This window comes from Gallus gallus, chromosome Z (assembly GCF_016699485.2).
Source record: "Gallus gallus isolate bGalGal1 chromosome Z, bGalGal1.mat.broiler.GRCg7b, whole genome shotgun sequence".
NCBI lineage: Eukaryota > Metazoa > Chordata > Aves > Galliformes > Phasianidae > Gallus > Gallus gallus.
The window spans coordinates 67753418-67767442 of NC_052572.1; the positions used below are offsets into that span (position 1 = coordinate 67753418).

The 14025-nt window shown below is 37.9% G+C and overlaps 1 protein-coding gene across 9 annotated transcripts in view; it reads left to right on the top strand.

Annotated features, from left to right (window-relative positions):
- NPR1 (natriuretic peptide receptor A/guanylate cyclase A (atrionatriuretic peptide receptor A)) overlaps nt 1-14025 on the top strand; it is a 52546-nt gene that overhangs the window by 34406 nt on the left and 4115 nt on the right. For 6 of the 9 annotated variants that reach the window (XM_040656181.2, XM_040656183.2, XM_040656182.2 and 3 more), the window contains 10 exons: nt 1251-1383; nt 4042-4090; nt 4988-5092; nt 6022-6141; nt 7048-7141; nt 7911-7998; nt 8945-9084; nt 9794-9946; nt 10792-10890; nt 13638-13729. In XM_040656181.2, coding sequence (XP_040512115.1) covers nt 1251-1383; nt 4042-4090; nt 4988-5092; nt 6022-6141; nt 7048-7141; nt 7911-7998; nt 8945-9084; nt 9794-9946; nt 10792-10890; nt 13638-13729 — 1073 coding nt within the window. Of the gene's footprint in view, nt 1-1250; nt 1384-4041; nt 4091-4987; nt 5093-6021; nt 6142-7047; nt 7142-7910; nt 7999-8944; nt 9085-9454; nt 9534-9793; nt 9947-10791; nt 10891-11801; nt 11881-13195; nt 13293-13637; nt 13730-14025 lie in introns of those variants that run through there. The other 3 variants (XR_006932457.1, XR_006932458.1, XR_006932459.1) reach the window with 3 other exon arrangements.

A 14025-nucleotide genomic window follows, 5' to 3' on the forward strand; every position in this document is an offset into this window, starting at 1 on the left:
CCTGTACACAAAACTGAATTATCTTCTCCTACAGATGAATCTATAGTTACTCTTCTTCTGCGACAGGAAGACATTATGTGGGGACATGAAAACCACTAGAGAGCCTAGATTATCGTACAACTGCCAAAGGACTGGAAAAATTTTTCCTCTCTCCCCAAGCTAGTTATTTCAACCTGTAATCTGCAGGCATCTTAAAAACAACTGCAATAGACTTGTCTTTTGAAGAATTATCCTAAGAATAAGGCCCCTACAAAGTGCTATGGCTGTTTCTCTACCACCTTTAGTATCCTTCTGCTTGCAAGAATGTGCTTTGCTTGGAGCCTTTTCTAAGGAAAAAGACAAAAAAATTGAAATAACTGGACTACATCAGCTACATCACATTTGCACAGCACCTCTGCTTTAAATGAGGTACCCACGAAATAACTGAGAATTTCAATGGAAATACTGCAGGGACTTTGCATAATCTTGGTTTATGTGGTTTTCATAATGCCAAGATGCTCAAAAGTGAACAATGTGGGACCTAATTGGAAAACTCCAATGAGATCCAATATGGAGAATGAAGCTTTAGGACTATCTTAATTAGAGGTCATTCCATTAAAAAAAAAAAAAAAAAAGGCAAACAGGGGTCTACCTCCTGCCACCCCATACACTCAGCAGAGTGCTGTTTATATCTAAAATAAACAGACATCTGTTGGTTTTTTCTCCTCTTCAATTCCAAGTCAGATACTGAGACCCTCTTCTGTGTTAAACTGAAAAGTATAGCTGTAAATATGTTTTACGTTTATCTGCCTTTGTTCTCATGCTAGTGGTGTGCATGTAAAGCCCACCCTGATTTATAGCAGCTCTAGTCTGTCTTACTTGTAATTGCTCTAACAATCTGTCAGTAATGAGGATTGGTGAATAAGTAGAAAAGAAATCTGTATTTGCATATTAATTCTTGCAATAAAGTGAACATACTGTCTCTGAATACAGTTGTATGAAATCATGGAATAATTCTGCTTGGAAGGAGCCATTTAGTTCAACTGGCCCTCTCAAAAGGCTGTTATTGCAATCTCATGGAAGTATTTACTCTCCAGATCCTAAATTTCTAATATTTTTAAGAGAGATAAGACTACCAGGCACACATCATTTTGAACAGAAATTTGTATTTCCAAGAGAGAAAACTAACTCCTTTAAACATGTTTTGTCACTATGTACCTGTGTTTCAGAGAAGTACAGATTGGTTTGTTTTCTGTTTTCTTCCTTGGTAGATTATGGCTTGCAGTTGTACAGAAAAGAAGATTCTTCTGAGGGCTACCAGCAGCACTTGATACAGATTTACACAGCTCCTGAAATCCATTCCCTTTTGGATTTTGAACCCAATTCCATGACAGATGTATACAGGTAATTTTCTGCCTCTTTGACTTAATATTTACATCTCAAGTCAAGTATTCTTTCTTCACTTTTTAGACTCAGAGTATCATGGTTATCCCATGGATGTGCTAGAATACATTTAAAAAAATTCAATAATGGCAATACCTTAGAGTTAATAACATCAGTTTTCCAGGATAGGATATTTATGCATCCCATAGTTCTAAAATTAGTGACAACACATTGTTTTGGCAGTGATAATATTGAGTTTGCACGTAACAATTAGAAAGATAGTGAATAATGATAAGCACTAGTGAATTACTCTATCTCTCTCCTGAAAGCCATTATGGGAGATCACTGCAAGGGCTTATTTGGTTATCAAGGTTTGCATTACCAGTGACAGACAGCTGGCAATACTAAACTTGATAGCCAAAAAAAGCCATTGCGAAGTGATTTCCTATAAAGGAGATCCAATTAATTTTCAAGTAAAAGGGATTACCATTGAATTTTTAAAGAAAAATAGTCTAATAACAAAATCATCAAACTGAGTTGAAAAATACTATATCAATATTTCTTGACTTTCCCACCGATTTTCTATATTAAGTAGGAAATAACTGCATTCGTGGTGTATCCTAGTTTATTATAACAATACTTCCTCTGTGCTTACTTCCAGAAATGAATTAGTTAAAGGTAGTTGACAGGGAAAATTGCAGGATGGTAATGCATGATTTTTGTGACTTTTTTCTCTTACTTTTTTTTTTTCCTGTTTCCTAGAACAGCAGAAGACTCCTTTTTTCTGAGTAATTTATTAGCTAGCAGTGCATAAAACACTGGAATTTAAATGGAGCTTGAAATGCTGATTGTTGAGCAGATGAGGGCATTGCTGTTAGCACTATTTGTTGAAAACATTTATGAGAGGGTAGATACTGTTTTTTTTTACCAAAAGCTCCGAGTTTTACTCTGGGTTATTCTCGCCTACGACATGTGTACTGCCTTAAATGAGCACTGAAAATTTAGTTACAGAAACAGAAAATGTTTAAATCTCCTTTTTTTCGGTTGGGATTCATTAAAGTCTGAAGGCAAGTTTGAGGCTTGATTTTGTAAATCACAAGATTTACTGGATTCATTCACATTATTCCTGTGTATGCTTATAAAATACCTGTACCTGCCAAAAAAACATTATTATTTTTAATCCATTCTATGAGGTCAGATTATGGAAATAAGAATTTGAGGTCTCTGTAGTATTTTTATCTGTGGGCACAAATAGATCTTTTTAATTTGCTTCAGAATAGCTCATCTAAAAGCATCTTGTCATCATGTCGATGTCTTTGGCTATTGTAATTCTGTCCTTTCTCAATTTTGACATTGTCAGTATGGACTGGATTTACTGTGCTTTAAGTAAGCAGTAATTTAGAGTTATGTTATACATTGCACTTTATAATTGCTCCACATTCAAGATGCATTCTCTTTTCCAGAAATGTTATTTCCTTGGTGCCTGCTTGGTTTACATGTTGCCCATATTCAGGCTAGATGCCATTACTTGTCTTTGCAGACAACCTGGCCTCCTGAAGCCATTTCTTGCCAAAGACACCCCTTAAAATAGTGCTAACAGATGATTTTCTTATATTATAAATGGCTACACAATGCAGTTTTGACAGATTTATTGAATGCTTGCTGAATATATTTTGCTGTCAGTTCCTGTGTCTGCAAAATCCAGGTTTCCTTTTGTTGTACTGCAGATAACCCTTGCTTGTTGCAAAAGAAAAAAAACAGTTAGAGCTGAAATGCCCAGTCACGGAAGAAAGATGGAGAAAAAGAGATGTATCCTGTAGTATCGCCGATTTTTCTCTTTAAGAGAATTAGTATTCAGAAACTGCATTTTAACACAGTTTGTGTTCATTCATATGAGCATGTGTAAGCCTTCCTGATACTCGTGAGGTCTCACTGGCCAGGAAGCCTCGAACTGAAATCCTCAATTTTCAAAATTCCTGAGCAAAAAAATACACTAATGTTCCTGAAGATCTGGCCCAAACAAAGAAAGAGTAGAGACTACTGGAGTGAGACTTGTAATTAATACAGAGACGGAACATCGAGTTGTTAACACTTTTGTTCCATTCTTCAACCTTGATGAGTGTGCTTAACTTTTGTTCGTCTAAGGAGAATGATGACGATGATGATGGAGATATCATTCATAAAGGAGCAGCAAAAATGCTTACTGTGCAAGATCTACTCTGGACACTATGTCTTATCATTAATTTCATGGAGATTTTCCAGAACAGTGATCTACAATGAAAAAAAGACTACCCATCCCTATTATGATTTTGGTTGATCTGATTCTGCCCATTGATTACAATGTCCGACCTGTCTTGTATGATTAATTGATAGGTATCATGTAGTCCTTGCACATATCCCCTATGGATTCCATTAAATTCCAGAGAAAATTGCTTTGCTGTCCATCAACTCAAATGTTTGATCTCTGAGATTCATCTGTGAGTAGACTGCTGCTAAGTGATCAGTGACAGATCTCTAAAAACATGGAGAAGTAACAGACAGCAGAAAAGTTGCTAGCCTTCCTTATGGGATACTGTGCTTTCAGTCATGAAATGAGGAGGAATGAGAAATCCTGGAAAGCTGAAATCACTGACTCCATTAACTATTACTCCATTAAGATTTGTTTTTATTACCTTACAGTTATGCCATCATTTTACTAGAAATTGCCACAAGAAGTGACCCTATGCCAGTAAGTAAAGATGAATTTTGAAGTTTGTATGGTAATTTTGACTCCATTTCAGTTGAAGGTACAGTGCAAACTCTGAATAATTGTACTTTTTCTTTGAAGGAGGGCGGAATGGCACACATTTTCCTCTTTACCTTCTGGGTGCAAATTCAGTTCCAATGGAAAGTGCAACTAGAGCTTCTTCATAAACATATCAGTCTACCCTCCAGGACTTTAAAGAAGCTTTAAAGAAGAGTGTATGAAGAAAATAACTGTAGCTTTAAAATTGCTTTTGTGTTAGCTCTTTGACATTTAATGAGAGGGTGAATGCATACCTTAGCATCTTTCTTTTGCTGCAGTAGTTTCTCCTCCTTCCTTATATTCCCAGTCCTGTCCGTGGAGACTTGCACTGGTAAGAATGTACTAGAACGGCAACTGAGCTGCTTACTGTAAGAAAAATGTCTTTGCATGGCCAGTGTTAAATGGGAAACACAGAAATTGCACCTTGAAATTGAAATCAGATGTTCTGAATATATACTTATATACTGCTTGAAATAATTTACTTAACAGTAGTTCTAACAACTAAAACTTAAAACTAACATTCTTGCAATTCTTAGAGTTCATAATAGACCAATGTGGGCCTTGTGGTTTCTCTAAAGTCAGCAAATATCTTGCCAGATATTCATTTCAAAATCTGTTTACCTAATATAAACACTGGGATTAAAGCCTTACAGCAATGAAAAGCGTTATAAACAAGGCTACTCAGGTTAGACTGAATTATATCTTTTTGTAAAAAAAGTGATAGGGAAGCTGTCATAAAAATAGTGATTGTCATAGTAATGTATTTTTGAAAAGCTGTCTGAAAAAACATGGCACTTTTTCAACACTGTTAATCAACACTGTTAATCCCTTTTTCTCTAGAAAGATGATGTGCCTTCATCAGAACATTCTTGGTGTCTACCTTTAGCAGAATTAATTTCAGGAAAGGCAGAGGATTCCTGCCCCTGTCCCACAGATTACATAGAGGTGAGATACAATGTTGCATAGAAAAGTTCTTTATTGAAATGAATCTAAGGAAGTTTCATGGCAATATTACTGATGGATGTAAGGAACTGAGAAATCAAGATGCACATCTCAAACAAGGAACAACAAAATTGATTTCATGTCCTAAGTAGAAGAGCAGTCATCCTCCCAAATAGAAATTTCATTTGTCCCCTCAAATTGTCAGTATAATAAAAAATGTTTTGAAATTCAGTCATTGATTTTTGTGCATTTTCACTTTATTGTGAAGTGTTGAGTTCCGTAACTATTAGTAATATGTGTTTAGCTTAAAAACAAAATGTTTTCAAGTACTGAAGTATATGTCTCAGGCAAATCCTGAGTTCAGTTTGATTTTCATGCAAAATTTTGACTTGTTCAGTAGCCTCAAACGAAGAAGCTGCATGCCCTGCTTGTTCAGTTAAATTAAAATGAGGTTTTATGGCATCCTTATTTCAGCTTAAGAGCTAAATAATTCACCTATAATGACTTGTAGCAACCTAAATGTCACAAGCTTCTCATAAGCAGTATTGCATTTCAGTGGGCAGTTAACATTATTAAGACACACGTGAGTTTTTAAGTGCTTGTGAATTTTTTGAATGGTCATTTGATTCAGCAGCATAACAATATCTTATAGCGCAAGATCTTACGCAGAATTTGGTAGAAGGAATGTGAGCATCTACTTCTTGATTTTCCCCAGCTGAATTTCCACGAATTAACATCTTTCATTCAATTACACAGCATTGATCTGTATAAGTCAAGAGGTCTTGGTATAGCCCTGCCATTTTTCACTGCTGCAGATAAAGCTTCACCTGCACAGCTAGCACCAAGAAAGTAATAGCATCAATTAGAAACTCTACATGTGCTTGGAATGACAAAAGGCTGTTTGTGTCTCTCATTCTCTTTCTGTGCCACAGCTAATCAGAAAGTGCAGAAAAAATAATCCAGTCCAGAGACCTACATTTGAACAAATCAAGAAAATGTTGAACAAGATGAATCCTAATAAAGTTAACCCCGTTGACATGATGATGACTCTGGTAATTTTAGATTTTTAATCCAATCTCGATTTATCTGCTTGCAATAGCATCTACCTCCATACTTCCGGGGGTTTGTGGGTTTTTATTTTATATTTTGTTTTATGTTATATTATTTTATTTGTTGTTTAATCTCATATTTTGTGTTTAATGGGAATACTCTGTCAGTTATTCACTTCTGGCAGATTAACTGTAACTTGAGCTACAAAAACAAAGCTGCAGTTCTCCTTGAGACCTGTTTCCCTTCTCATCCTCTTTCTGTCAGTTGTTCTTAACTTTCTCAACTGCTTTACAGCTGAAAACTTTGTTTTTTGTAGTCAAGTACTACTGTTGTTTTTTTTCCCTCCCCCATGGCTAGGTGGTGATTTTACAGTGCTGGAGCTATAGAAACCCTGCATGACACAAATATGTGTACACACGCATTTTGAGCAGTGTGTCTTAAGCACATCAGCAGAAAGAAGAGAATCCTGCCTTAACATCTTGTTGCCTCCTACAGAGCAAGGGCGCAAAAAACATAGCATAGCAGGAAAGCTTATGAAACAGCAATGTGAGTTTTTGACAAAAAAAGAGACTTATATACCTCTTCGGTCTTGGTAACATATTTTAGTAAACACTGGAAACTTGGTCTCTGTTTTGGATTTGACCCCTGCTGTTATATAGGCCTTGAAAACACTGGGACTTACTTCTGCCCTTTTAGTGTAAGTAACAATCTAAAATACAGAATTGTGAATTTACCTCAGGAGAAGCTGGTCTTTGCATTCTGTAAGAAAAGCAACAAGCTATCTCAAACCTAGGGCTTTGTCCATCTGAATATTTTCAAAGCACAATAATTCAAATGCTTAGATACTGTCCAACTATGAACCTGTTTCAGTAAATGGATTATTTTGTCCAATTTTCCATGTTATTTAGATGGAGAAATACAGCAAACACCTGGAGATACTGGTTTCTGAGAGAACCCAGGACTTAATGCATGAAAAACAGAAGACTGATCGTCTGTTGTATAGTAAGTTATGTAGGAAAAAAAGCTCCAACTAATTTGATGTTAGCTGTCTAATTACCAACTGAAAATTTCTGTAATAAGTTTAATTATCAATGAATTGATACACATGATCTTTGCAAAGTTTAAAAGACATTTAGCTATTTTTTATATCCCCCTCCTGTAAGTCAGTGCACTAATCTCAGAGCTTCCACTGGATTCTCTGTAGTGCTCTGGTTTGTTTTGACCTTGTTTGGCTGTCTTTCTATATAACTATAAATATTGGGGAATTGCTTTTGGACTGAGGTTACTTTTGCTAGCAGCCTGTCTTCTGGAATTCCTCAAGAGTAGAGGGATGATGAAATAGTGATAACTCCTAGGAGAGAAAAAGGAACAGGCTGTAAAAGTACAAGATGGTAGACATGAAGACGATAAAGAAAATCAGAGAGATAGTAAACCAACACAGGAGGAAAACACTAACAAAAAGTTGGCAAAATGAGTTAGTAATATCCCAAGTCACCCTATTAGAATTTGACGTTTCTTGGAATGTATAGGTACTGGTTTCTTATAGCTGAAAAATATGAGTCATCTGAAAAATCTGAACTTGCTATCAGTGAGATTTATGGTGAATTCTCACACTATCTGCAGAACAGATTTTGATGCTTAAGACTGCTTTCACCTTCAGAATGTTTCAGCTTTACAGACATTGCTCTTACATCTTTAAACAAACATGTTATTATTACTGTGTTCTTTTATCTATGTCAAAGTATTAAAAATGCTTTACCTTCTATAACAGGTATGTTGCCAAAGCAAGTAGCGGATGATCTCAGGCAGGGAAAACGTGCACAAGCTCAAAGTTACTTAAGTGCCACCATCTTTTTCAGGTAAATAAAAGTGAACAATAAGAGTAGAACTGACTCCTTCTCTAGCAGCATCTAGGCTCCTACCATAGCTGAAGCTTTAGCTGAGTACCAGATTTCTATCTAAACTACCACTGCTTCTATCAGGTGCAACACTTGACTGCAAATAGTGTCTTTCAAAATTGTCACATTCTAAGGCTGTGCCCCAGAGGGTGGTGGGCATGGCACAGCTTCCCTGGGCAGCAGGCACGGCTCTGAGCTGCCGGTGTTCAGGGAGCATTTGGGCACAACTCTCACACGTGGTTTGGGTTTGTGTGGCATTTTGTGGAGCTGGAGGTTAGACCCCATGGTCCTTGGGGGTCCCTTCCAACTCAGAATAATCTATGATTCTGTGATTCAGTTTTTTCATCAGAATTATTTAAATGAAAAATGAGACTATTGCAGAGCTCAAACATGCTAGCACATCACTGTAGGTGTTACACACACTCATACCCATGTCACAGGACAAGCCTAAGTGCAGGTTCCAGTATTTAGCTATGTAAAGGAAACATATCCATCCTTAGAGTCAACATGCCTTTACAGTTGTTGACACTTGAGTCACTACGTGTGCTTGAAGCACTATGTAAATTAAAATTTCTCTTGTAATAAATGGATAGATACTATGTTTCTTTCATTTTTACATAAACTAAAATTGGAGACTAATTAGACTGACAGATTAAAGTCTAGTTGTAAAAAAAAACAACAGTTTATTCCATTAGTAAGCAGGAAGACTTAGGTTAGTCAGTCCCTTCACATGGGAGGGGTGCTTTTTAGTTTAAGTAAACATTTTATGATATAATTATTCTGTAAGATCACCAGCCAAAGACAAAGTGAAAAAGTGAAGTCTGAGCTAATTGTTATTGTATGTCTAGAATTACCAGATTGCTATGGTTAAGATAGTACGTATGTTCTTCTTGTTGTGTTTTAACAGTGACATTGTTGGCTTCACTCAGCTATCCAGCAGCAGCACACCTTACCAAGTGGTAGATCTCTTGAACAAGCTTTATACGACTTTTGATGAAATCATAGATAACTATGATGTCTATAAGGTGGAGACGATAGGAGATGCCTGTAAGTTCTTTGAACTGTGGAAAATGTTGGGACATCAAGATAGAGACTGATGACAAGGAAGGGCAGGTATAGGAGATTTAGAAAGCTTATTACCACTGGAAGACACACAAAACAAATAGGCAAGAAATCCCAGCACAGCTCCAGCAAACTTTTGGAACACCTCCATGCATGTATTTCATCATTTCTACAGTTGGTGAATGTTGTGGATGGGACATTAGGGTGCAGCAAACAACCCCTGTTCTTTACTTGGTTTCTAAAACCTAGCAGAATCTGGCAGAAGCTTGGGATGAGACAAACAGGAATTCTTTAGATAGTGGAGAACTCAAACAAACAAACTCTTTTTTTCTGTGGTATGGTGTCTGCTTTGTAGAGTGTGGAATTCTTGAAGAAATGCACCCAAGAGGTCCCGAAAAAACCTGTCTCCAACACAGTGAGAATCACCACTACCAGTAGGTATAGGAGAGGGCCTAGTGGGAATCCCACTACCAGTCCCATTTCAAAGATCCTCAGGAGGGGTGTGGGGGAGGGAGGAAGTGTAGGAAAACTAAGAACAAAATCCGAAATTTTTTCAGTGGATAACTGTATCTGCTTAGTAGACACAGCTGTGCCTCAGTATACAAAAGAATAGGGCTTCTTTTGTATTATCGTGGCACTTTGATAAGTGCGTGTATAATGTCACAGGTTAACATAGTTGCATTGTTGTGTTAAGATATGGTAGTGTCTGGAGTACCCAAAGAGAATGGGATCCTTCACGCTGGTGAGATTGCAAGCATGGCTTTAGACCTTGTGAATGTCTGCAAGACTTTTAAGATCCCACACAAGCCCAACACCCTCCTAAAGATAAGAGCAGGAATACATTCAGGTATGTTGGGAGAGCTACAAAAGAGCTCCTTTCTGGTTTATCAGATGTTTCCCTAGATGTGTTTCCTCTCCAATAAAAATGAAGTAAATTTCCCAACATGGGGTGGAGCACCTCACAGAGGTCATCTCAACAGAACTGATTACTGGGTACACTGGGTACATAAAGATGGCTCCACTGCTCCCCTTCTCAGTTGTTCTCCTCTCAAAACAGTATTGCTTCTTGAGTCTTCAATCTAGCCTTCATTCTCAGACTCTCATCTTGCTCATCTAAGCTGGTATGTGACTGCAGCTCCTTCCTGATAGACAGACTGAGTTTGGTACGTGCTATGCAGTCCAGTGTCTGCAAGTTGAGCAGCTTATATTGTCTCAGCAAGAGATCAAATTTTACATAAATCCCCTGGGGCTGACATGCAGAAATCAAAACTATTATTTGATGGACACAGACATTTTCTGCCTTTAGCAGGATCAAGTTATTTCCTACTCCCAGTTTTCCACATGACTTGAGGGTGTTGTGTGTGTAGCTCCTACTGGGAGGATTCCTATCTTGTTGTCCCTCAAAATATTATTTTGTGGTGCTGAAATACAGTTTCTGCAGGTGCTTTAATTCATGACTGTTCTTTTATCTCATCCTCACTTCCTCCACCATTCTCTTTTGAGGCCTTTTTGCACATTCTTCCATGGTGTCTGGAAGCCACCTGTTGACCTAATGTATAACCCATATGAGGCAGTACTGACACTTAGTCCTTATTTATCAATAAATGAGAAATAAGGTAATGTAGGAAACTTATATGGCTAAATATACGATTTAAAAACACAAAATATCTTTTTTCTCCATTTCTTTAACAGGGGCAGTTGTAGCTGGGGTTGTTGGGACCAAGATGCCACGGTATTGTTTATTTGGAGATACTGTGAACACAGCTTCCAGGATGGAATCTACCAGCGAAGGTAATGAGGAGCAAACTGCAGGTGCAGTTTTGACCATCCCTTAATGAGTATTGAATGAATGTTGTAACTTTGAGTCCTGTTCTGTTTAAATTACTGCAATTTCTGTAAGAAAGGTGCTGATTTGACACCAAGCTGAGTGATGCAGTTGATAAATTGGAAGGAAGGGAAGCCATCCAGGGAGACCTGGACAGGCTAGACAAGTGGGCCCATGAAAACCCAATGAGGTTCAATAAGGCCAAGTGTGGGGTGCTGCACTCAGGTCAGGGCAATCCTGGGTATTTATACAGACTGGGGGAAGATCTCCTTGAGAGCAGCCCTGCGGAGAAGGACTTGGGGGTCCTGGTGAACGAGAAGCTGGACATAAGCCAGCAGTGTGTGCTTGCAGCCCAGAAGGCCAACTGTGTTCTGGGCTGCATTAGAAAAGGGGTGGCCAGCAGGGAGAGGGAGGTGATTGTCCCCCTCTACTCAGCTCTTGTGAGGCCCCATCTGGAGTACTGTGTCCAGGCCAGGGGACACCAGTACAGGAAGGATGTGGAGCTCCCTTCCATTCAAGGGAGAATGGTTTTAAACTGAGACAGGGCAGGTTTAGGTTAGATATTAGGAGGAAGTTTTTCACCCAGAGGGTGGTGACGCACTGGAACAGGTTGCCCAAGAATGTTGTGGATGCCCCATCTCTGGATCCATTCAAGGCCAGGCTGGATGTGGCTCTGGGCAGCCTGGTCTAGTGGCTGGTGACCCTTCACATAGCAGGGGGCTTGAAACTAGATGATCACTGGGGTCCTATTCAACCCAGTTCATTCTATGATTCTATGATTCTATGATTTCTGGATCCATAGCCCATGGGGAAATTTGCCAGTGCTATTCTCTAAAACCTTTGTAACAACATCCCCTCAATTCCTCAAATCTTAAAGGGGCATTTTCATGGCTTTGAAGTTCTCTACAATAGAAAACAGTATACAAGAAACAGACTTCAGAGAAGATCAGAAAAAGGTACGTGGGTATGTTCACTGTTCTGATTCTTACATGGAACCCAGCTGAATTTACAGGAAAAATACTTTATGTATTCTTTTTTTTAACTAGTAATGTTCTTCTAATGGAGAACACAGGAGATAGCAAGACACCGTGGGAGCTGTGTCTGTCTTTAGCCAGCACAGAAGGTTATCTATCTCAGCAAAGAGATGAGAGCAAAATCTCTGTAGAATAAACTCTGAAGATAACTTCAATTTCACTTCTTCCCAGGGGATATCAGAGCTCCATGTTTAGTTAACAAGCGTTATATTTAGCCAGTATGAGAATCTGAATCTCAGCTTCTGAAATATTTTAGCCTGAACTAGAAGAACTGAAAAAAAGAAAAGAAAAAAAAAAAAAAAGAACGAGGGAATGATTCAATACCAGGCATCCTTGATAGCTTGTTTTTGTTTCTTTCATTCATGCAATGAAGCCAAGTAGTTTTATGGCTTGCACTGCAATTCTTTCTAAAAGGACTTGAATTAGGCAGACTCCAAGGTGTTTTTAAGTTTCAGGATAAAAAAAACCAATCCACTAAAAACAATGCAGGAAGGCAGAGGAGTGGCGCTACTGGATGGCTTTGGTTTAGCCTAGGTGTTTGAGAAATCAAGCAGGATCCATTCCTTCTCACCATTACAAACACTTATCCAAAACAAATGTTATCCTGAGTAGAACACACGTAACTTTTTTCCCTCCTGTCATTCTCCCAAGTAACTTCTCTCCTACTCCTCCTTTCAGGCTCCCTGTATGATCTGGTGTCATTGGAATGGTTTAAAAAGTGATGATTTCAAAATCTGCTTCCGTCATTCTTGACACTTTATCTTTTAGCCTGTATGCTTACTTATCTTACCTATGGCTCATAATCATGTAAAAATTAAATACAGAGTCAGAGATTCTTATCTTTTAAAAGTTTCTTTTATCCCCCTCTTTCTCTGGTCACATACATCTAAGGATCTCAAAATATGTTACCATGTTTTAACCCCCAAATGATCATTGTAAAATAGATGAGCTAATAAACATTACTACCAATGTAAATTATAATTTCTGTCAGTTGGAATCTGAGTGCTAAGTGATTTGTTTGAAATGAGGACAAGCTATTGAAGTATTAAATATCTGCTGGAAAGAATGTCTCAGATCTATGTATCTGGATATATTGAAACATGTATTACTAATCTAAATGGAGTATCTCGAGTCTTTCAGCAAAATACATTTAAGCAAAAAGCAACCAACAAACAGAAAAGAAAAAACAAAGAGGAATTACAGTAATACTATCCGTTCCTCCTGTTTTTATTTACAGGCTTGGAAGCAGAGCAAGGATGAAAGTATTCTTTATGGTTACACTTTTCTGTAAGCACTTCGTGTAAAGAAGACACTGGCTCTTTATAAACCATGAGGTAGAACTACGCATTCATGGTTTTCTTTACTAGGCAAAAGGGCTGCTTGCCTGTAATTTCAGCCAGGAAGCTATGAAGAGTAGAAAAATAATGTTAGATGCAGGATGTGAGGAGCAGTGTTTGTTGACAGCCACTTATTTGTCCTGAGATGTCCTCACAAAGAGGCCAGGGTATTGCAGCATGTGTGTGTGAACATTTCAAATAACAATGGAATGACTGCAAAAACGTGGAAAAATTAAGGGAATGTTCATTAACGAGTTTTGATGTTTTTGGTACACAGAAGGTATAGTTCTGTCCTGAATGGTTAAATCATTACAATAATATGACATTTGTCTCTTTTTCCAGCTCTTAAAATACAGTGCAGTTCAAGTGCATACCAGCTGTTGGAGCAGATTGGAGACTATGTGTTAATATGTCGTGGGAATTTACAAGTCAAGGTGTGTATGCAACATTTACACTCAGCTTTTCAAAGAGGAGAGTGTGAAAGTACTCTGGAGTTCTGGAATTTTAACCCATGCAATCCTCTGTTAAATTCCGTGGATTAGACTGTTTCCTGCCCTTTGAGAGAGGTACCTCAGGCATTTAATCAGGATAAGTCTGGTAATTCAGAGAGTGAAGGGCTAAGCCTAACTTGGAAGTACTACTTGACAAGCAGTTCTCACAGAACTTCTTGAAATAAAAGAATTCCTTGACAAACATCATAAATAACATTTCTATAACACAACTAGTGTAT